Source organism: Dermochelys coriacea, chromosome 7, assembly GCF_009764565.3.
Source record: "Dermochelys coriacea isolate rDerCor1 chromosome 7, rDerCor1.pri.v4, whole genome shotgun sequence".
Lineage (NCBI taxonomy): Eukaryota > Metazoa > Chordata > Testudines > Dermochelyidae > Dermochelys > Dermochelys coriacea.
Genome location: NC_050074.1, coordinates 117354671 through 117376440, shown reverse-complemented (window position 1 = coordinate 117376440; position 21770 = coordinate 117354671). Strand labels below are relative to the sequence as shown.

The following is a 21770-nucleotide window of genomic DNA, read 5'->3' as shown; positions in this document are numbered from 1 at the left end:
CCTGGGCTGGGAGGTTTGCTGCCAGCTGCAATGTAGACATAGCCTTTAGAGCAGGGGTGGGCAAACCTTTGGGCCCGAGGGCCACATCTGGGTATAGAAATTGTATGGCGAGCCATGAATGCTCATGAAATTGGGGTAAGGGTGTGGAACGGGGTGAGGACTCTGGCTGGGTGTGTGGGCTCTGGGGTGGGACTGAGGATGAGTGGTTTGGGGAGTAGGAGGGTGCTCCAGACTGGGACTGAGGGTTTCGGGGGGCAGGAGGGGTATGGGGGTGAACGAGGGCTCCCGCTGTGGGTGCTGGCTATGGGATGTGGGGGGGGTTGAGGTGTAGCAGGGTGCTCCGGGCTGGGACCGAGGGGTTTAAAGGGTGGGAGGGGGATCAGGGCTGGGGCAGATGGTTGGGGTGGGGGATGGTTCAGGGGTGCAGGCTCCCGAGCGGCGCTTACCTCAAGGAACTCCTGGAAGCAGCAGCATGTCCCTTCTCCGGCTCCTACCCAGAGGCGCGGTCAGGTGGCTCTGTGCACTGCCCTGTCCTCAAGTGCTGCCCTGCAGCTCCCATTGGCCGCAGTTCCTGGCCAATGGGAGCTGCATGGGAGGCAGGGGCAGTGTGTGGAGCAGAGCCCTGTGGCTGCCCCTATGCATAGGAACTGGAGGGGGCACATGCCGCTAGAGGGGGCGCGGCACGGCCCCTGACCCTGCTCCCCCACTGTGCCAGAACGGGACAAGCCCCAGACCCCCCACTCCCCAGCGGGAGCTCAAGGGTTGGATTAAAAAGCTGGGGGGGCCGGATGCAGCCCGCGGGCCGTAGTTTGCCCACCCTTGCTTTAGAGCATGGATTATCAGGATCTAAGCACCTGTAGCTCTATTGATTTTAACAGGGATTTGTGGGTGCTCAGCACCACCAAAAATGCAGCCCTTCACTTCTGTGCCTAACTACCAACCACACTGAGGAGTTATGAGTTGCTTGTAAGCAACCTTAAGCTGCTCTGGAGAAAGGTGCTATATTACTGCAAACTATTCTTGAATGAATTATGTGGCTTCGTAGATGAGCATAAGAATATGACATAAGAACATAAGCATGGTACTTTACAGCATAGAAAAGACAAATTTTCTACCTGAAGGAGTTTACAATCTGAGGTCTTGTCTAGATGGAGACGCTCAGGAAAATTAATCCAAAAGAACTTTTAAAGTGGATTAGTTAAAGTTGAGAAAATGCTGTGTGGACACACTAATTCAGAATTAAAGTGGGCTTAATTTGATGTACTTTGGAAGTGAATTAATCTAAATTGAGTTGATGACACTTGAATTCTCAATAAGAATGCCCACACAGGGATTTAATGCAGTTTAACTAATCCCCTTTTAAATTTAGAACTTCAGTTAATTTTCCTGCATGTCCCCCGGTAAGCAAATCCTAATTTAAAATGAGAGCAAACAGTAACTGGGAGCACCAGAAGAATTAAAAAAGGGGACTGATGAGGGAGGTCATTATAGGAGACCAATGCATGTGTGTAGAGTGGCCAAGTATTTTGTTATATTAGTCCCTTCCCAAAACCAGCTTCTTGAAGGTGGTATAAAAATTAAGAGGAGGTGGGGAGGTTTGGCAGATAGGGTCAGGGACGGAGTGTCGAGCATAAGGGATAGCACTGTGGCGGGCATGTGAAAGAATATAAATGATGGGGGAATTATGTAGTAGTCTGTTTTTCTTGATTTATTTGGTTAAAATGGGCGCTTAGGTTTTTGTTTCTCCACTGTTTATTTTAAAAATATGCACATTTTTTAAATGTCCTGTTAATCTGAAATATGTTGTTCTGAATTTAAACTTCACTTCCGTTAAGCTCCATTTTGTAACCTGTTAATTTTGATTACTGATTTAAGTTCAACTTTATCCTTTAGTTCAGTTTCACAGGAGTTTTACAAAACTTGTTAAACAGTGTGTTAATTTTGCTTTCTATTGAATGCTACTTAAGTAATACTTATCACTTAATTCTGAAGTCTAAGAGGATTCTCTTTTAGTTGGCACTTTCTGCATTACTTAAAATTTTCCGTTTTTTTCTTCAGGTTCTTATCTTGTCAAATAATCTTCTGAAGAAACTTCCCCATGGCATTGGAAACCTACGGAAAATAAGAGAGTTGGATCTAGAGGAGAACAAACTGGAATCCTTGCCAAATGAAATTGCTTACCTTAAGGATCTGCAGGTGAAACTATAATGAGAGGAGATAAATTGATGGTATCTAGCTCTTCAAGGAAAGTTAACGGAAGGAGTTTATCGTTAGCGAAGAGTATAAAGAATCAGGACTCTTTGAGTTTTATTCCTGGTTCTGCCATTGATTCTCTGGTTGACCTTGGGAAAACAAAATTTAATTCTTCAAGTGCTGGTCCTTATGTGTATCCCACATGTGGGTATACATGTGTGCCGTGCCCGAGTCCAGCAGTTTTTCCAAGCAGCGTCCATTGACCCACATGTGCGTAGTATCTCCCTTCGTGCTCCTGACCGAGAGTTTAAGGGGTGGTGCGGATTGATGCCACGTGGCCTGAGTTGAAATCCTGCCCTTCACTCTAAGTCTCTAAAAGAGTGTGTGTATATCTTCTCTCCCCCCCCGCCCCCAAGTCGGGGGGAAACTCTCTTTATTCCAGGGACTATGCCCAGCGTCCTGGACTTCAAGAACTGCGTTTCCTGTCCTTGCTCCTTTTCCATTAAAAACACGGATCAGTAGTGTCTCGATTGTCTGGGTGAGGCCTTTATCTCTGTGAAGTGCAGCATCTGTAAGCCCTTCCCACCCCAGAACCAGAGAGGCCAAGAACTCAGGCTGAGGAAGCATCTGATGGAAGAGGCCTTGATCTGAGCTTGGCCTGGAGACCCCCCTGTACATCAGCCTCAGCTGGCCAGCAATACATTTCTGAGCATGAACAACGGAGCGGAGCCACTGGTACTGAAGCCCAACGACAAGGGGCTGCCTGTGACAGTAAGAAACACTGTCATGGGCATAACGGCATATCCACACAGTGGACTGCCTACAAGAAGCATATTTGCTCCACAAGCCATGCCAGGTCGGGTGAGATGTCATGCACAGATCCCACAGAACTGTCACTCGGGGCCCCTCGGCTAGAGGGAAGGCGAAGAAGAGGGATCCATTAGGGACAAAGATAGGCCAATCGCGTCCACGAACGCCAGTCCGGATGTACCATTGGTACTGCCTCTGCAATATGGAGACTGGCCAGCTCTGGCAGGGAAACCAGGTCCCTCCGGTGTCTTGATGGGAACCCTGTGGACTCCAGGCCATATGGACACTTTTCTAACACTGGATGAGGTCTTCCTCCATTATCTGCAGTCTCTGCTTCTGTCGGGTCTGACGGTTCTCAGGGAGGTTCCTACCCCAGAGCATGAACCTGGGGCTACTGCCATAGGAGAGACCTCTTCCCTATCCATCATACAGGGGCCTCCCAGTACCAACAATACCACTGTTTCCATGGCACTGTCCTCAGACTCGGAGGAGATAGTCCCACTGATATCTCCGACACAGTGCAGCTCAGACAGCTGCAGCAGCCCTATCCTCCTGGCTATGACCCCCCCTTCCCCAGGGATGGGCCTGATATCATTTCCTGTGGGCCCACCGTGGCTAATAGATCCCTCCTTCTGGCCGTACTGGGCACCCTTATAGCAGACACTGGCAGTGTTGCAGGAGTCCTGCCATTCGTCGCCCTCTCGTCAGCTGGTTCCGTCAGCGTATGAGGAGGAAGACACTGAGCCAGTACCACCGGTTCCAACCGGAGCTGCCTCATCACTGGATGACATGTTCATCCCTTTTGCTATCCTCTCTGCCAGATGATCATTGCAATATCAGGATCTTCTCTAAAGGGTGCCTACTGACTTGTAAATCCCATTGGAGGAGGTCCAGGACCCCCAGCACCATCTCCTGGACATCTTACAGCCCCAGGGGCCATCTAGGGTGGCCCTTTTCATAAACGAGGCCATACTACAACTGGCCAGAAAGGTTTGGCACATACCTGCATAGTGTGCCCTCATCCAGAAGCAAGCTTGCCAAAGGGGCTGATTTCCTTTTTACATACCCTTCCCCTAATTCACTAGATGTGCAAGTGGCTGTGAAATGGGCTCAGCAACACCCTCAGAAATCTACCCTGGGACCGTAACCTTGTCCTGTCAGCTCTCACAGGGCTGCCCTTCGAACCTATGGCATGACCTACCTCCCCATGGAAGTGGCATTCTTGATAGCCATCACTTCAGCCAGAAGGGTCAGTGAGCTAGTAGTGGCCATGATGGCAGACCCTCCCTACACAGTATTCCAGGAAGAAGGTCTCCCTCCAGCTACACCTCAAATTCCTCCCCAAGACTGTGTCCGAATTCCATATCAGCCAATCAACTCACTTACCTTTATTTTTCCAAAACCTCATGCCTCTCCTGAGGACAAGAAACTATACTTCCTTGATGTCAGACGAGCCCGGCATTCTACCTGCAAAGAACCAAGCCCGTTAGAAAGTTTTAAAGACTCCGTCACCATAGTAGAAAGATTAAGGGGCAAGCCATTTCCTCACAGAGGATTTCTAAGGAGGGGGATGCATGCTAAAATGCTATAAGATAGCAAAACTTCCCCCTCTCGGGAGTGTTACAGCTCGCTCCACATGACCGCAAGCAGCCTCCACGGCATTATCTGACATCCCATTTACAAAGCTGTGACTTGGCAATCTGTTCACATGTTTACAGCACACTATGCCCTGACTCGAGACAGCCATGGATGTGGCAGTAGGAAGGACCGTCTTACAAACAGCTCTGCTGCCAGCCTCCTTGCACCCAACTCCACGCTGATCACTGCTTGCAAGTTACCCACGTGGGGAATACACAGAGGGATCTGCACAAGAAAGAAAGGTTACTTATTGTAACTGGAGGTTCTTCAAGATGTATGGTCCCTATCTATATTCCACTACGCGCACTCCTTCCCCTCTGCTTTGGACTTGGTTACATTGCGGTAACAGGAGGAAATGGAGTGGCATTGACCCGCACCGCCCTTTAAACCCTGGGTCAGAAGACACTGCTTGGAAAAACTTCCAGACTCAGGTGCATGTGTGCCTATGTGTGGAATACATAGGGACCACACATCTCTAAGAACCTCCAGTTACACTTAGTAACTTCTCTTCTCTGCCCCAGTTTGACCAGGTATAAAATGAATAAAATAATGACTTCACAGAATTGTTCTGAGGTTTCAGTAAAGCTTATGAAGTGCCTTCATATCCTTGGATAAAAGTGCATGTTGTTTATTAAGTTTAGTAATAATTAACAGAGAATTTGAATGCCATAGAGAACTAGAGATTTCCCTCCTTACGCTGGAGATGCAATCTGTCAATTCAATAACTACATTTTCTGATGTTACTCGGCTGTTTGAAAGCACTGTTAGTAATTTTAAGAACTTATTTCTCCACCAGAAATTGGTCTTGACTAATAATCAGTTGACCACCCTTCCAAGAGGAATTGGTCACCTCATCAATCTGACACATCTTGGACTAGGAGAGAATCTTCTCACACACCTTCCTGAAGAAATTGGTAAGGTGCTATTTCTGATAAATATAAATATACAGGATGGTTAAGCAATAACCTCCAAATACCTCTGGCAGACACACAATGATAGAAATGTATTGTGTTCATAAACAGAGGCCACAAAATTCAAGGAGAAACTTTTATTGTGAGGAGGTATGCACCCCTACTTGAAATTTCTGCCAGCACTACAATATTATTACATGCTTTCTCTGTTTTCGTGAGAGAAATGACTTAGCTTTTTCTGATTAATTACCCTGTGTGTGAAGAACTTGTAGCGGGAAACTGACTTGGATTAAGTAGTTTCCTTCTCTATCAAGCTCTTCACACACTGTGCTAAAGATAAATTTATAGGATTGTGCAATGCCAGTCAGTGTTAAACAACTTTCCTTTCCAATATTTTCCCTGTAAAGACTCAATAGGAAAGGAATCAGACTAATCCTGTGACTTTTCTTTTTGGCCACGCTACAGAAGTAAAATTTTATGTGAGGAAAGGGGCTGCAGAGGGAATCTAGGAGAGGCACTTTCCTTCTACAAATCTTTCCATTTTGCATATCATCACACTGCTGCTCACCATGCTGAGACAAGAGAAGAGGAGAAGGAAATACAGGGAAAGGAGAGGAAAGAGAATAAAGAGACCTAAACACCATGAAAATGAGTGAGAAATACAGCGCCACATGGCTAGAGAAGAGAGAAACAGAGATACTTCAGCTGTGTTAGCACCTCCAGTGAAACACCGTCACAGTCAGTGCAAATCTTGCACATGTGTTGGAGTTAGAAGGGCCAAATCTCAGCTAAACCTGGCCCTATGCATTCTAGATCATAAATTAGTTGAGCTCAGGTGTCTTGTACTCTAATCTATAGAGTTAAAATAAATTACTATATTTAAAACACTCTAGTGAGTGGTAGAGACTGGGTTATTAAAGTTTTCAAATTTGATTGTCTCATGTAGAATTATCGGATAATGAGCGCTCAGAGTTCTGCTCAACTCTGCCCGTTCTGCTTTGCAGTCTCTCACCCTGGCTCCCCAGTCTTCCTCATATTCTACATGTAGTTCCCCTGCTTGTACTCTGAACCTTTCGCACGCTCTCCCAATCCACCAGTGGTCCTGAAACCTTTCCTTCCCCAACACGCTCTTTAACCCTCTAACACGCCTGTCACCCTCTCTGCTTCTCCTCTAGGTCTTTGATGTTTCACCAAGAGGTGAGTGTTGTAAAGCAGCAGGAGTATTCAGTAGAGATTTACATATTCTCATTACTGACTCTGCGACTATGAACTGTTACATGATAGAAAAAATTCTGCTAATTTTAACTACAGTAAAACAAATAATAAAAGAATTCTAACAATACCTACTTCCAGTTAGCATTGAAACTCTTATTGATATTTTGCGGTATGTGTCCAAGTACATCATTTTCCACATGCCGCTCACTCCCTTAAAGAATTACTCAGTGTAAACCTGTCTTTGCTCAGTTAATGCTCCTGCCAATGTCCCCAATGCAACATCACTGGGAAACTTTGACAAACCAATGGTGCAATACTATCCTGCCATGAACAAGTGTTGTTGGTTTTTTTACCATTTTTATTAATGTAAAGTGGAGCTGGCCCTCAGAACAGAAGCAGTGCTTCTAGTATACATGATCTGTAGGAACTGCAATGAAAGGATCTATATACAGGGATATACAGTTATCTAGTTTGGATTTTGGCCTCCAAGATAGGTAAGCATGGGCAAGAAAGAACATGTTACTCTGCTCTCTAGCACATCATATTGGTTGATTTATGTAGAAATCACACTTTGAATGGAAACCTTTCAGTGACCATCACTACAGACAATTGAGCTGAATGTGACTCTTACTTAGACACCTGTGGGCAAGGAGGTTGCTATGCTTGAAAATAGAAGTGGACATGGGTTGTTTCCATGGTAGAGAATTTCTAACTTTATTTCCCTTGTGAGTTTAAAAGCTTCTACTCATATGTTATAAGCTTACATTTGAAACGAAAGGGATATTTTACTTTTATATTCATGAATGTTTTATTTTAACCAGGTACACTGGAGAATCTGGAAGAACTGTATTTGAATGACAACCCCAATCTGCACAGCCTTCCCTTTGAGCTGGCGCTCTGCAGCAAACTGTCAATAATGAGTATTGAGAACTGCCCACTCAGCCACCTTCCACCTCAGATCGTTGCTGGGGGACCCTCCTTCATCATTCAGTTCCTTAAAATGCAGGGACCATATCGTGCTATGGTCTGATGTAAATTGGATTGTCCCATACACTGTACAAAATACAAACTGCATTAACGTTGTCATTATATATAATATAATATACATATAATATTATATTATATATAAAATATATAAATAATATAAAAAGGCAAATTTAAGACTGCATTATGTGTTTCTGCTAATAGAGGAATCATAGCCATTTAGATTTTTTTTTTATTCTGTAAAAATGCTTGTCTAAGGTTTCTTTGCTGAATTTGGTGGATGTTTGTCTGAGTAATCTGGAAATGCCAGTTCACTTTAAGCAATTGCCAACAAGTTCAAAAGTTATTAAATTTAAGGGAAAAGAGTAGTTTTTACTTAGATCTACTTTCAGTTAGCAAAAAATGCGCAATCTTTTATGGTGAACTTTTCTTTTCTGTTTTCCTCCCTCTCCTATGTGTCAAAACCTGGTAGGGTCACACATCCTGAAGTTGGTGGGATTTTCTTTAATTTATTTTGAGATTGGAAACAAACGGTGTTTTTATATTGTTTACAGTCAGAGTAAATCACTGGATTTTGTTTTGTTTTGATTTGCTCTGTTTTAATCAATCTAGAATTTATATGCTTCTGTTGAAGAATTTTTATCAGCTGGTTTGTATACTAAAAATATTTACTTATCAAAACAACTGGTAGGTGGAAAAGATGCAGTCAAAAAAGCTTGAATTCTTGTAAGTCTTGCTTCCCTGAGTTATCAGTTGTGGGCATAACATATCTGAACTGAGCCTTTTGTGGTTGGTCTTTTCTAGCACAAGTAACCTTTTCAGATTGGTCTCAGTGAAGAGCAGTTTTTGTTTTGTGAAGTTACAGATTCATAAGGTCTAACAGTACAGTTGAATGGCAAGGAAATAATATATATTATCTTTTTTTGTTATAATGTTGGGTCATAAACTACAACAGGCAATTTTAAGGATTCCTCACAGTCCTTGTACAATAAATGAATGTCTTACTTTTAAACACTGCAATATATGTAAGTTTTAAGGTTGGTTAACAACGTACTATGGTTTTATATCTTGACTTGCCTTGTACCTCCTTCCATTATGGAACTTCTGTGTCCAAGCACAATAGCTCCACACTGTGCTGTTTCGCTGCTGAACTAAATGCACTTTTCCCCACAGCTGGGGCACTTGCTTCAAAATATTCAGTTCAGTACCACATCTATTTTTTTAACCTCATCCTGTCAATTTCAGTATTAAAGAACGTTCTGTTAAAAAGAGGCACCTTTTCATTTGTGCACAGATGTTGATCGCTCAGTAGAAATACTGTAAGTGGTTCACATGCGATTTTATTTGAATTTGCTTGACTGCTTAGAAAGCTAAAGATGCTGCAGTGATATAGATACTATCACTCCACTTGCAATATCAATTTAAGATGATCTTTTCTTTAAGAAGATGGAAATTCTAAAGGCAGTTACATTTCAGATGTTGACTAAACTGTCCAATTTATACTCATTATAATGGAGTGCTGCTGGAGTATTATGACTTAGAGATGACTATCTTTTGAATGAAATTAAATCAATTGATGTCAGAAAAAATCTATTTCCCGTGCAGAAGTTTGGGGAGTATAATTTTTGGGTTTTAGACGTGCTTAATTTTATGTATTGCCTTTGGTCTGGTTTTTCCAGCATTAATGGTAACTTTGCATTCTGTTTTGTCTGATGTTTTTTTATTAACAAGGAAAAGCTTTTAAATGGAAGGCAGGTGGAGATATAAAACCGTAGAGGGCTCAAACGTGCTGTAAAACTATTGTAGATGTCACTGGATTTTACCAAGTAATGTCCGTTCCCCTCCCTTGTTTTTTACATCTACTGTAGCTTTTCAGTTTAGATTTTAGATTATAAAAGAAACTAGTTTATTACAGCTCTGCCTGGAGTTAATCTTTCTCAGCAGTAAGATGTTAAAATATGAAGATGCTGAAATGTGTAGCTTTGAAGACTGTAATCTAACTTCTGAATTTACTGCTGAAACCTACTTCTTGCTCCCTCAGTTCACTTGGGAAAACATTTTCTGATTAATATGATTCCTTAAAACAAAGGTGGCTGCCCCTGTGTCTTAAAACGTATCAGTTGTGTTCCCTGTTTGCACCCCTAATCCCATTTTTGATGAGACAATTTGCCCTTTAATTTATAAGATAACTTGTGTCTCGATCTGTTACAATAGAGCAAGATTTTAGGTGTGAAATACGGTAGGAAACTAGCCCAAGAGGAGTCATTTTAGGTGCTTCTTAAAAGTTTCAAGTAATAGTGCATCTAATAGCAGGCTGCCTCCTCCTGAAGCGTTTCCATTGCCACTGCTAGACAGTCAGGTATAGATGCTGTTGGGCTGCATTTACAGAATTAAGATTGTTTAGTATGTAAATATTTTGATCTGATTTATTCATCTTGTTAAGGTACATGGTTAATGACTGGATAATGACAATTGGAGCTGACCCCCCCTCTTCCAAAAACTTGGTTGGATGAGAAGTTGGCTTACCAAAAATACTTTTTACACTCTTAAAAAAAACCCGTCTCCATTACACTTGTGGGAATAAAGTAATGAATTAAAACATAGCTATGTTAAAAACAGGATATTTTTCAATGTATCCTTGTGCTAAAATAGTAGCTTCAATGCCAAATACTCCTGAGACCTGTTTGGAAGTTTAATTTTGTACTTTTGAAGTAAATACTTCTTGCAATGTCTAGAGGGAGTGTGAGTAAAACAGCGTGAGATATTAAGTTCTGGTGCAAAGAATTAACTCAAAGAATTCAAGAAGTTTCCTTATAAAATGAGTTATTTAATTTTGGTGTTAAATGGGTGAGTATCATTGCTTGGAATAAGCTTTAGTGTATAAATGTTATTAGTCCCTCAGCTATTTATCTGACACCTTGAACATTTAAAACCTGACATAACTTTTTTTTTTAATTTTCCAGGATGTTGCATTGTGCATCTGTTAACTAAGTACAGTTTTTAGGTTGTCTTTAATGCCAAATGCCATTGAGTAGGGTTTGTATATATGTTTAAGAATTTTGGATCATGCTGATTAAATTAAAAATGAGAAGAAAGAACTCAGTCCTAAAAAATATATGGTATTGAAGCATGAGCAAGATGGAGTAATAAGGTTCTAAGGGGTACTTTTTAAGACTAGGATGGTCAAAGGGGTGAGCCAGATTTCTGTTAAAACTTTTGTCCCTTGCGATACTGTTCTGGGTAGTGCTATCTCTGAAATAAATAAGAAGAGATTATAAAAAGTGTGCCAATCTTTAGAAATCTGGGTGCAAATCAAATCATGACCTCTATTGCCTGCCTGTGGCAGTATCAGCACTTGTATTTATAGGACACTCTCATGAACTATGCCTTTACTAACAAAAGCAAAATACCATGCTACAGAGGAGAGTATTATGGTACTCTGATAAGTATAAAACTGATTATAAGGGTTGTCTTTTTTAAAACGTTGATTAAATGTAAAGGAAGAATAACTGGCAATATGACTTTTAGTTTTGAAACAAGTTATATTGTGTTTAAATTGACTAAATAGAAATTTGGCTGCTAATTCTTGGCTTTGAAAATGCTTGGTTTTCATAAACACTATAATAATAATAATAATAATAATAATGTTCCCTCTCTGGCTGCCTCACATTTAATTTCCTGAACAAAAACATCTAGCTGAACACAACCTGTGCAGTTTGGTCATATGGTTGCATACCTGGCCTTTTTTTAACTTGCCCGATGCTATTGGAAACTCTTACATTCTTGTTACTTTATTTTAAAACAACTTAGTATTGTAGAGTATTTGATGCTTCAGTGCCTCTTTTGGTTTTAGTGCAGTTTTGTTAATGTTGTGTAAGAAATCATGTGTTCAAACTTCTTGAAAGAACAATAAAGTTTGTTCACTTAAATGGTTTTAAAAAACAGGACTTAGAAACATTATCCAGCTGGTTAGCACTTGAACCCATTGCAGCACCTGAAAAACAAAAACTTCAAGTACCATCTTTAATCCTGGAAGCATGCAGAATACCTTTTTTAATGGAAAAACTTTTATCAGATGTTTCTTCCTTTTCCTTGTTTCTCTCTTAAGGATCAATACAAAATCATAACATATCAAGGGAGGACGTGTCTTTTGTATTAGTAAGGAATCTGAATGCAGCAGAGTATTTTTGTATAGTCAATATTGCACCTCAATTGTATCTTTAATCGGCATGCCAGAACTTGCTTTTAATTAGACGTACAGTTGGCAGTAATTTGCACAACACACAAACTTAAAAGGCACAGTTAGGACAATTACAAAGGATAGTATCTACAAACAGTATCTAACGGTTTTTGTTTTTATTCTCGTGATCAGAAGATTTATGTTTATTATTCTGATGTTTCGGTCTTAAACAGGTCTGCACAGGATTTTTGCTGTGGAAAAATACCAGATCACGTTAATTTGTGATCAAAAGCTAAACAAAAGTGTAAACAGTCTACAAAAAATGTACTTTTAATCTGAATTATTGTAATGTTGATTGTTATGTCTATAATATAAAAGATTGCCTTGCTTTTTTATAAATGTCATTCTGTATCAATGCATTCATTATAAATAGTATATTTGTAAATGAGCTGCCACTGAGTCTTTTGAAAGTTTTCTAGTGTTAAAATCTAACTTAACCTGGATGTAAATCATACTTTCGCAGTGTCACAAATGATTGAGAACTGCATTTTCATTATATACCTCTTCACTCTTTTGAAGATGTTTTTCCAAGTAAAATATGAAGTTTAATGTATACCAATTTCAGGAAACTTCAGAAATTGCATGACAGTAACTGCTCTAAACATAAAAATGTAAATTGCACACCTTTATAAAGCAAATGTTGGTAAAACTTTTTACTTTCATGTTATTATATTATTATATAGTAAAACTCAAAGAAAACAATATAGGATCATTCTGTTTAGAAGGAAAAAGAAACCGTGACTATAGATTTTAGTGCAAAATGAGTTCCAAATAACCACATACATGAAAATAGATGTGGAACTACAGTTCTTAAGAGACAAGAAATCACCTGGATTTAATATTTGGTTTAATAAAAGAAAAATTTTTCAAAGTGATATTATGTAGCTTTGAAAGTTATCTTGCAAGTATGTGTAGCTCGTGTGATACATATTCAGTGTTTCAAGTAGTAAATATTTACATCATGTTCTGCAAACCAAAAAGAGAGTGCTTAATACTTGTTTGAAATGAGAACATCTTAAGAGTTCAACTTCGATGCATCCCCCGCCGCTCCCCTCCAACCCCCCAGCCCCTATCAAAATGCTAATCATAGTTGAGTATCTTTAAAATAGTGAGCCAGATTCTCAACTAGCATACAGGCATCACTGCCACTTATCACTATAGTATTTGAGCCATGCTGCACTGAAGTCAATGGTGCTATGCCAATTTACAGCAGCTGAGCACCTGGCCAGAGTGTCTGATAATTATAGTATTACATCTTTGACTTGTATGTCAATCTGCATACTATGAATGATCTAGCTACCTAAGCAGAGAACTAGGAGCCAGGGACTCCTGTGTTCTAATCCCAGCTCTGATCTTCTTTCCCATGGTCACCTTTGGCATGTCACTTCACCTCTTAGTGTGTCAATTTCCCCATCTGTAAAATAGGGATAATACAGGTATTTCATGAAAATTAATTAGTTAAAGCTCTGAAGATAAATGCCAAGTATTCTATTAGTGGAAAATGATTCATTTACAAAATGATCAATTTGGGGTTAAATCTGTTCTATAGAAACTACTGCAGCAGTTGCTATGCTTTATTGAATTAACCATAATAGCAAGAATCACACTATCTCCTGCAGTTAATTTTGAGACAAATAGAAATTGCCCTCGTTTTAAACTACTTCAACTTATTAAAATAGTTTATTAATTAAAACACAGTGAGAGGAAATATCTATACTAGTAGTACAAGCACTTTTTCATGCTATTGGAGAGTCCATGGTGCTAGAAGATATGGCTTTAACATTGCTTGACAGGAGAGCTATTAATATTTTAATTGGCCTTTTTTAAGCTTTTAATGTTCAGAATGTTCTGAAGCCATTTATAAATCTCCATTGTTGCTGTGTTTTTTCTTCAATTGCTTTTCCTTTCCTTTTCTGTGGTGGTGGTTTCTCACAGGATATCACTTAGTTTCCCGTTTTCCTTATTTACTGGATCCCTCTCCGAAAAATTCTGTATTTAAGACATGCCCACTTGAAAACAGCCACCACCAAAATTAGTAATGGACTACTGATAACTGGCATCAGCTAAACTATCCTCAGAAACCGCTGAGACTTAACGGAACTCAGAAACAACATCCCCAACCAATCATGATCTTCTGCTACTTCCGATTATTTTTTGGGTAAAGTGAATTGATGAGCATTGTATCAGGTCCTGAATTTCAAGAAACTGCTTTTGGTGGTGTGAAAAATGAATAAAGTTCCAGTTTTTGGCATCCTCCATCATAAACACTATATCATTAGCCAACAAGTCTGAAGTCTGGATCTCTTAAATTAGTTCCTTTTGGTGATCCCAAATGCTAGGAAGGAATGTGGGGTGAGAGGATTATCTAGGACTCTGGACTCGTACAGGGTTCATTACCCAATTGGGGCCTTAAGTGCCCCAGAGCTAGATATTTAAATGTATTTAGGTACCTAAAAATATCAATAGGTGCCTAATGGGATTTTGAAAAAAATTGTCTTGAACAAGACAAGGCATGTTGGTGCATAGAAAAAATAGAAGTGTCAACAGAATGGAAAATTGCACACCAACACCCGAGAGCTTGGTGAGCACGAGAAATACACCACTGCTACTCTTTGGAACACATCAAGTAGGAAAGAGCAGAACCACTGAATAGTAGTCTCTTCCACTGCACCATAGTCGGGCAGGACATGATCACCAGTATCAAAGATTGCAGATCTAGAAATAAAACTATGGACAGCTGACCACTGTCTGTCACCAGGAGTAGAGAGCATCAACGAAAAAAACCCAGTCTCCTAACCATAGCTAGACTTATACCCATGGGTCAAGCAAATCAGTTGGCACCAAAGCTAATTTACCAGTCATCTTAGTCAACTTCTACAGGAAGGGAAAATCTTGAGAGCAGGAGGTAATTTAGATTGGCAGTGTGATGGTTTGGAGTAAGGGTATAACAATAGTTTTTGAGACCAGCCCACGTCCTGCACCGTGATGTTAATTATCCTCCTAAGCTCCTCTTCAGCTCATCTGGCAGGCTGCCCCGAAGCCAGGGTCTGTTATGATAATTGGGCCTACAAATGTACCTTAATTGTGAGCTCAACTGTGAAAAATGAGTGAAAGTTCATAAAATGTCACAATAACCTATAACAAATGTTGAGGGGAAAAGATGCAAAAAAGTGACAGATTGAATAAGCGCAAACAAAAAGGCTTACTGATATAATTCAAGATCACCACCAGCTCCAGTTAAATTCTCACTGTCACCTGAGATCTGACACTTTGTCCTTACCCACTTTGTGTGTCCTTTTTCTCCGCCCCCCCTCCCCCCCATTTCTTCTTTATCCTATCCTCCTTTTGTCTTCGGGTCAATTAGTCTGGCTCAGTTTGCCAAGACTGTATATTTTGCAACACTGCTGTGACTAGAAAGAGGCAGCTAAAAGCAATACTCTCCCTAAGCAGCCTGATGCTGGTACAAGTTTGGCAGGTGTCAGAGTGGCTGATAACCCTGAGTGCTGTCTCTTTGTTTTTTCAGCAGTGAGGTTGCAAGTGAGCGTCAACACCAGAGCTAGAAAATGCAGTTTGTCTTTGCTTTCACCTTTTGTGTGTATTTGTCTTGTTTTGTCTTCTAGGAAATGGAATCATACTTTAACAACCACAGCAATGCTGACAACACCAACCCATCTCACCCAACTTTTTTTTTTTTTCCCCAAAAGAACAGCTATTACCATCGTTAATAGCATCCAAGAGATGGTAAGGGGAGGGTTCCATCTGAAAACCCTCTCCAGGGAAAGGGAACAAGGGATGATGTTAAAATGAAAGCCTTTCATAATACTTTACATTTCAAATGCTTTAACCCTTTCCCCCCCCCTTTTTTTCTCTGCCTTTAATAAAACACTAAAGATGTTTAAGGCTGCATTTGCCCTGGTACTAAACAGTCTGAGGTCTTTGTAGGCCAAACCTATAACCTTTAAATCTGTTTATTTGACAGTTTCAGGGTCATGTTAATGCCTTTGACTCTTGGGGCCCATGTAATCCATCAAAAAATATAAGAGCTCCCCTGGAAGCTGTAGTTCTCAAGTGCTGAGACTTCTTGGCTCCTTGTCAGCCTGGGCTTCCTGCATGTGGAGCTGTAGGGCAACCCTCCAAGTGGACTGCCTTGGAGACAAGACCCCATGGTTTTCTGAGTCTGGGGCTCAGGGGTAGCCTGCCAGGTGGGCTGAGGCTCTGTTCCCTTTCATGGAGAATTCTGAAATGTTGGGGTTTCATTCCAAATTGGAATGGAACCAAACATCAACATATCAAAATCTTCCACAAAATAGAATTACCTGCTCTGCACAGCTCTATTGAAAGCTCTTTCCATATGGTTTCTGGTCCTGTTCTTTGCCTCAGTTTTCTCCAGCTTCAGATCACAATTCTTCAAGGCCTGTTTTCCCATACCTTTCCTCTCCATGCAGTGATAATTAGATGGACTGGGAGAGAGAACCAAAAATATGGAACCGACAATCTGTGTCCTGACTATCCCAGTGTCCCATCCCTCTCCTACTTTTTGCCTCTTTAAATTGTAGACTCCTTGGATTTTCTCCAGTTATATCAGTGGAGGAAGGAAATGTGAGGTGAGGAATGAGATCTCTGCGTTGGAATGGATGGAGAGGTGACAGAGGTGGAGGTATAAGCACCCTGGAATAAATGGAGGGAATTATGGGACTGAGAGCTGTAGAGTAATCGTGGATATTGATGAGTTGGAAGTCAGTGCAAGGCTGAATGAAGGACATGGCAATGAGCAATATTAAAGACAGCAGCGGGAGGGAACTGGAAAGTTTTGAGCAGAGAGAGAACAAGGCTTGATGAGTGCAGGTCAAGGCCTTGAGTAGAAGAGATGGTTCAGAACTGGAGATTGAATAAGGAAGTAAAGGTAACCCAGTGAAGGTGGGATGAGCCATCAACATGGAAGCCAAAGTTAGTGTGCATGAGGGTAGGGGCTAAATGAGAGAGAAGGTGTGAGCAGAGCAGTCAAGAACCAGGAGGATGGGAGAGAGTAGATGCAATGGGAGGTAGTGGGGGCGGGGGTGGGGCAGGAGTTTGATGTGGACTTTGGAGAGGTGCGGAGGCAAGGAATGTGAAGGACAAGGGGAAATGAGATGATGGAGAAGGAAAGGGAGGATAAAGCTGGAAATTGGGGAGGACAATGAAAGCATAGGACAGCTGAAGTACAAGCTACTGAAAATAAGGCCTGTTGAAGATGGAGCGGCATGAGGCAGACAGTACCTGGTCCCCACATGCCCTCTGTTTCCCAGGAGAGGGTGGAGCTCTGTCTTGGAGGCAGCTCTGCTGCCACTATGTCAATATAATAGACTTGGATTTCTCCAAGGCATTTGAGTTAGCCCCATACAACGTTTTGATTACAAACTTGTACTGTGGGGCACTGACAGGTCAGGATTAAAAAGTGGCTCACTGATCTCAAAATGTAGTATTAACGGGGAGATACCAGTGAGTGGGGCTGTTTCTAGAGGGCTCTCCCAGGGGTCTGTTTTTGAATTCTATATAATATTTTTATCAGCGGTATAGATGACATTATAAAGTCTTTGCTGGTAACATTTGCAGATGAGACACAGATCGGTGGGCTAGTAAACAATGAGGAGGGCAGGGTTACTGCCACTGAGTGATCTAAACATCCTGGTTAACTGGAAGGACTTGAGGCTGATCATGGATAATTGCATCAACAGGAGCGCTCAATAGGATGCTGTGGCAGAAAGGGTGAATGTGATTCTTGGCTGTATAAACAGGAATATACTATCAAATAGAAGTAGGGAAGAAGTCTTTCTGTTAACAACATTGGTAAGACTGCTGCTAGAATACGGTGGCCATTTCTGGTGTCCACACTTCAAGAAGGATTTGGAAATTTGGAAATGAGAGATTTGAAAGCAAGGCCACAAAAAATTATCCCGGAGCTGGAAAACAAGCCTCATGATGTGCTCAGTTTATCGAGAGGTGATTTGATTGCTGTGTCTAGATTCTTACACACAGAAAAGAGTTCTGATCTGGGGGGCTTTTCAGTATTTTTGACAAAAGCATCACAAGATCTAATGGCTGGAAGTTCAACTTCGAAATAAGACCGTTTCCTAGCTGTGAGGGTAATTGAACATTAAACAGTTCATTAGGGGAGGTGGAGGACTCATCCTTGTGTGGAGTCTCAAAAACAATGTTAGATATCTTTCTAAAGAATATGGCTTAATCCAGCTTCTGGGGGAAATTCTATGGCCTGTGTTTGAGGGGTTTGGCTGGATGATTGGTATGGTTCCTTCTGGCCTTGGAATCTGTAAATCTATGAACCCCCTCCTTTTCATTCCCTTTCTTCATGGGCCCTGGGGAGAACCAGATTGCTTGCCTTACCCTCAATAGGCTCATAACTCTTGCAGCTCTGAGTTAAGACACTGACTATAAGCAAATCTCATGCTTCAGCCCTTCAGCCAGTCATCTGCAAGAGTCAGGAAGGAATTTTCCCCCACCGATGCACAATTGGCAAGATATATTCTGATTTGGGTTTTGTTTTGTTTTTTCCTTTCTCTGAAGAATCAGAGATTGGCCATAGGTGGAGACAGGACACTAGTCCGGTGCTCTGAGGTGGTACAGAGAATTCTTTTTTTAGACATCTTGCTAGTGTACCTTGCTCACATGCTCAGGGTCAAACTGGTCACTAGATTTGGTGTTAGGAATGAATTTTTCCCCTGGTGAGACTGCCAGGGACCTTGGGTTTGTTTGGTTTTTTGCCTTCTGACAGAATGTGGATCATCTGCCGGGATCATCTGGGCGTATCTGACCTACACAATTCCTTGCCACTTCAGGGGCCTCGGACAGTGGTAGCACCTCAGTCTCTCTTGTTCTCTGCCTGAGACAAATAACAATTTACTCTCCTGAGAACTCAGCTGCTTTAGTTTTAATATGGAGTCAATATAGGGGTATCTGGATGAAATGTAATGGCCTGTGAAATACAGAAGATCAGACTAGATGATCTAATCATACCTTCCAGCCATTATGAAAGCAATGAAATCCAGCTGGAGGTAAGTGGAGGCAGGCAGGACGCAGGGCCTGGTCCTCTTTGTTCTTTGAGCTGTTAATCAATGTTTCCAGTAGTCAGGACATACCTAACAAAATGCAATATAGATGCATGCATTTTATACCCATTTAACATCTATTCCAAAGTCACTATGCTTTTTAAATGCACTGTAGTAAATAACAGCTAAGAAGGGGCAGACATTTTATGAGCTTGTCCCATGGCTTCCTGTTAATCACATACCATAGTCTTGCCTATTCTCTAGAGCCAGCAGTCCTAACAAACAGCCTGGTGTCCACCCGCCTACTCTTGAGCAGAACAGTTGAGAAACTAGCTCTGAGTCTCCTGTAGCACACCTATAGGATGGATGGCAGAGATGAGCACCATGACAAAAACCTTGCTGGATAGATGCATAGAAGATTTGCTTATGATTTCATACCTTTGCTGTTAATTCATTGGATACTTGATTATCATACCTTTAAAAATAGCGTGCAACCATGCTGAGCTGGACTTTCAGGGATGTTACAGACATTTAGCTAAACAGGAAGGGTTGGATTATCAGGGGGCTTTCTGAATAAGTGATTCAGTGTGGGGTAGATAACTAAGGGCATGTCTACACTACAATCTTAACTCAACCTAGTAATTACTGAGGTGGCTGATATCCACACTTCTATTGGCAGTGTGCATTCTCACCAGGAGCGCTTCCAGCGAATGCAGAGAGGCTGTGTTGTGGGCGGGGGGGGGGAGGCTGAGAGCCCTCAGAGGGTCTCAGCTCCGCACATTCCCCGCTGGGAACCCAGCTGACCCCTGGGCTTCTCCAGCAGGGAGATCTGCAACCGGAGTTTGGTCGACTGCCATGCTCCCGACGGGGACCCTAGGGGTAGCCCAAGCCAGGAGCCTGGATGGCAATCCAGCTTGGAGCAGAGACTCAGCAGCAGTCCAGCTGAGGAGCCAGGCTTTCTTGTCAGTTTCACTGTTCCACTGCAACCACAGCCGATGTAAGGAAGGCAGTGTCTACATTGACACTGTGTCGCCTCAGTTACACCGACATAAGCCTCTTGTGGAGGTGGAGTTATTATGTTGGTGTAGTGGGGCACTTACATCAGTGGAAGCAAGGCTGTAGTGTGTACATAGTTAGGTTGACATAAACTGCCTTATGTTGACCTAACTGTAGTGTAGACCAGGGCCAAGATTTGGGTAAGGAGGAGTTTTAGTTAAATAACAATTATTTCTAGGGTCAGTCTTTTCCCCCTACCACTTGGTAATCAGAACAAATATTAGTTTTAGTACCTTAAATACAGAGCATTTTCCATTCCTTACGGAGTTCTGAAATAGTTTGATAATTATAATTAATTTTATTGAAGCACATTCCCCATAATGCCCCTAAAGAGTTGTAATTTATTAGAAAAATATTAACAAAGCCTATGACCTAGTCAATTCACACATACATTTCCCTCTTACCTCCCAATCCCTGAGGATCTTCATTGAAAGACGTAGCTTTTTCTCCAGTAGGATGATGTTAAATTTTCCACAATTACTTGTTGCTGTCGTCTCATACCTACCTGACTGAAAACCCAGAACAGATTTCGGTGAGGGATTTACTACAATCTTCAGCAGTGAATTTAATTCAATCAGGTTTTATTTGCCCAACAAGCTATACTAGTGGTAGGAGCCCTAGCCTAGGATATGTCAGGATTGTTTAACATTTGCTTAGGATAGGGTTACATGGCTGGGTTGTTCCCTGTGTCTGTCTGTCTCATTACTGTCCACTCCTGGTCTGGTGGCAGGTTGCTTTGTAGTACAGTAAGTAATGCCTAATTAAAACAGACTTGTTTTGAATAAATTAAAACTCTGACCAGAACCGCCATTCTGGATGGTGGTGAGTTTTCGATCTATTAGGCCACTGTGCCTGATTTAGGGTGTTCTCTTTTTCTCAATGCAATCAGTTGCATTTACTACTTTTCATTAGTTTTTAGTAACACTTGGACACCATATGGCAATTACCACTTCACTACTGTTGTAACCCAGCAAACCATTCAGGCTCAATAAATGGAAAGCTGAGTTCAGGAAAAGTTCAGCTGTAACCAGCTGTAGGAGGTTGTAAGCATTTCTCCAAAATTCATTTTCCCTTTTAATCCTACTGCCATTAGATTTAAGTCACACTGACATACAGTAAATAGCAGAATAACAAGTGAAGGAACAATATGTCTCTTCAGCCCTAAATGGCATTGCTCCCAAGATAACTTTGGGGAGAAAAGGCAACGTGATTTGAGATGCTGACAGTGAAATAATTCATTGACGGGGATATCCACTTAAGTTGGTGGTCACCCAAGTTCAAAGGCTGAAGTAGAGCAGGACGATTTTGCATAGTTCTTCTATGCTGGGGTAGAAATTCACACCCCAGGAATAAGGAAAAAGAGTTAATCCAGAGCAGCAAAGACTTGTATGTGCTAGATGTACATACTGGGGCTGCGTGAAATTTTTTGCACTAAAGGGTTGGGTTTTTTTTAAAGGGGAGGGAAATGCAGATTTGGCAATATGAAAACAGTCAGGGAATCTGTTGATTTTGCCAAATTGTTTCAGTTTCAAAAAAACAACAACCCAACACCCTAAAAAAATTCTGAAAAATTGAAATGTTTAATTTTTCAACACTTTTGAAATGAAACATGTTGATTATTTGGTTTGAAATGAATTTTCATTTCAAAGTATCCTTTTATTTATTTTTTTTAAATCAAAA

The 21770-nt window shown here is 41.3% G+C and overlaps 1 protein-coding gene across 2 annotated transcripts in view; it reads left to right on the top strand.

Moving 5' to 3' along the window:
- The window catches only part of SHOC2 (SHOC2 leucine rich repeat scaffold protein), a 101307-nt gene extending 88660 nt beyond the window's left edge, over positions 1 to 12647 (top strand). For both annotated transcript variants that reach the window (XM_038410371.2, XM_043519462.1), the window contains 3 exons: positions 2059 to 2196; positions 5438 to 5555; positions 7589 to 12647. In XM_038410371.2, coding sequence (XP_038266299.1) covers positions 2059 to 2196; positions 5438 to 5555; positions 7589 to 7797 — 465 coding nt within the window. In that variant the 3' untranslated portion in view covers positions 7798 to 12647. The remainder of the gene's footprint in view (positions 1 to 2058; positions 2197 to 5437; positions 5556 to 7588) is intronic.
- The last annotated feature ends 9123 nt before the right edge of the window (positions 12648 to 21770 follow it).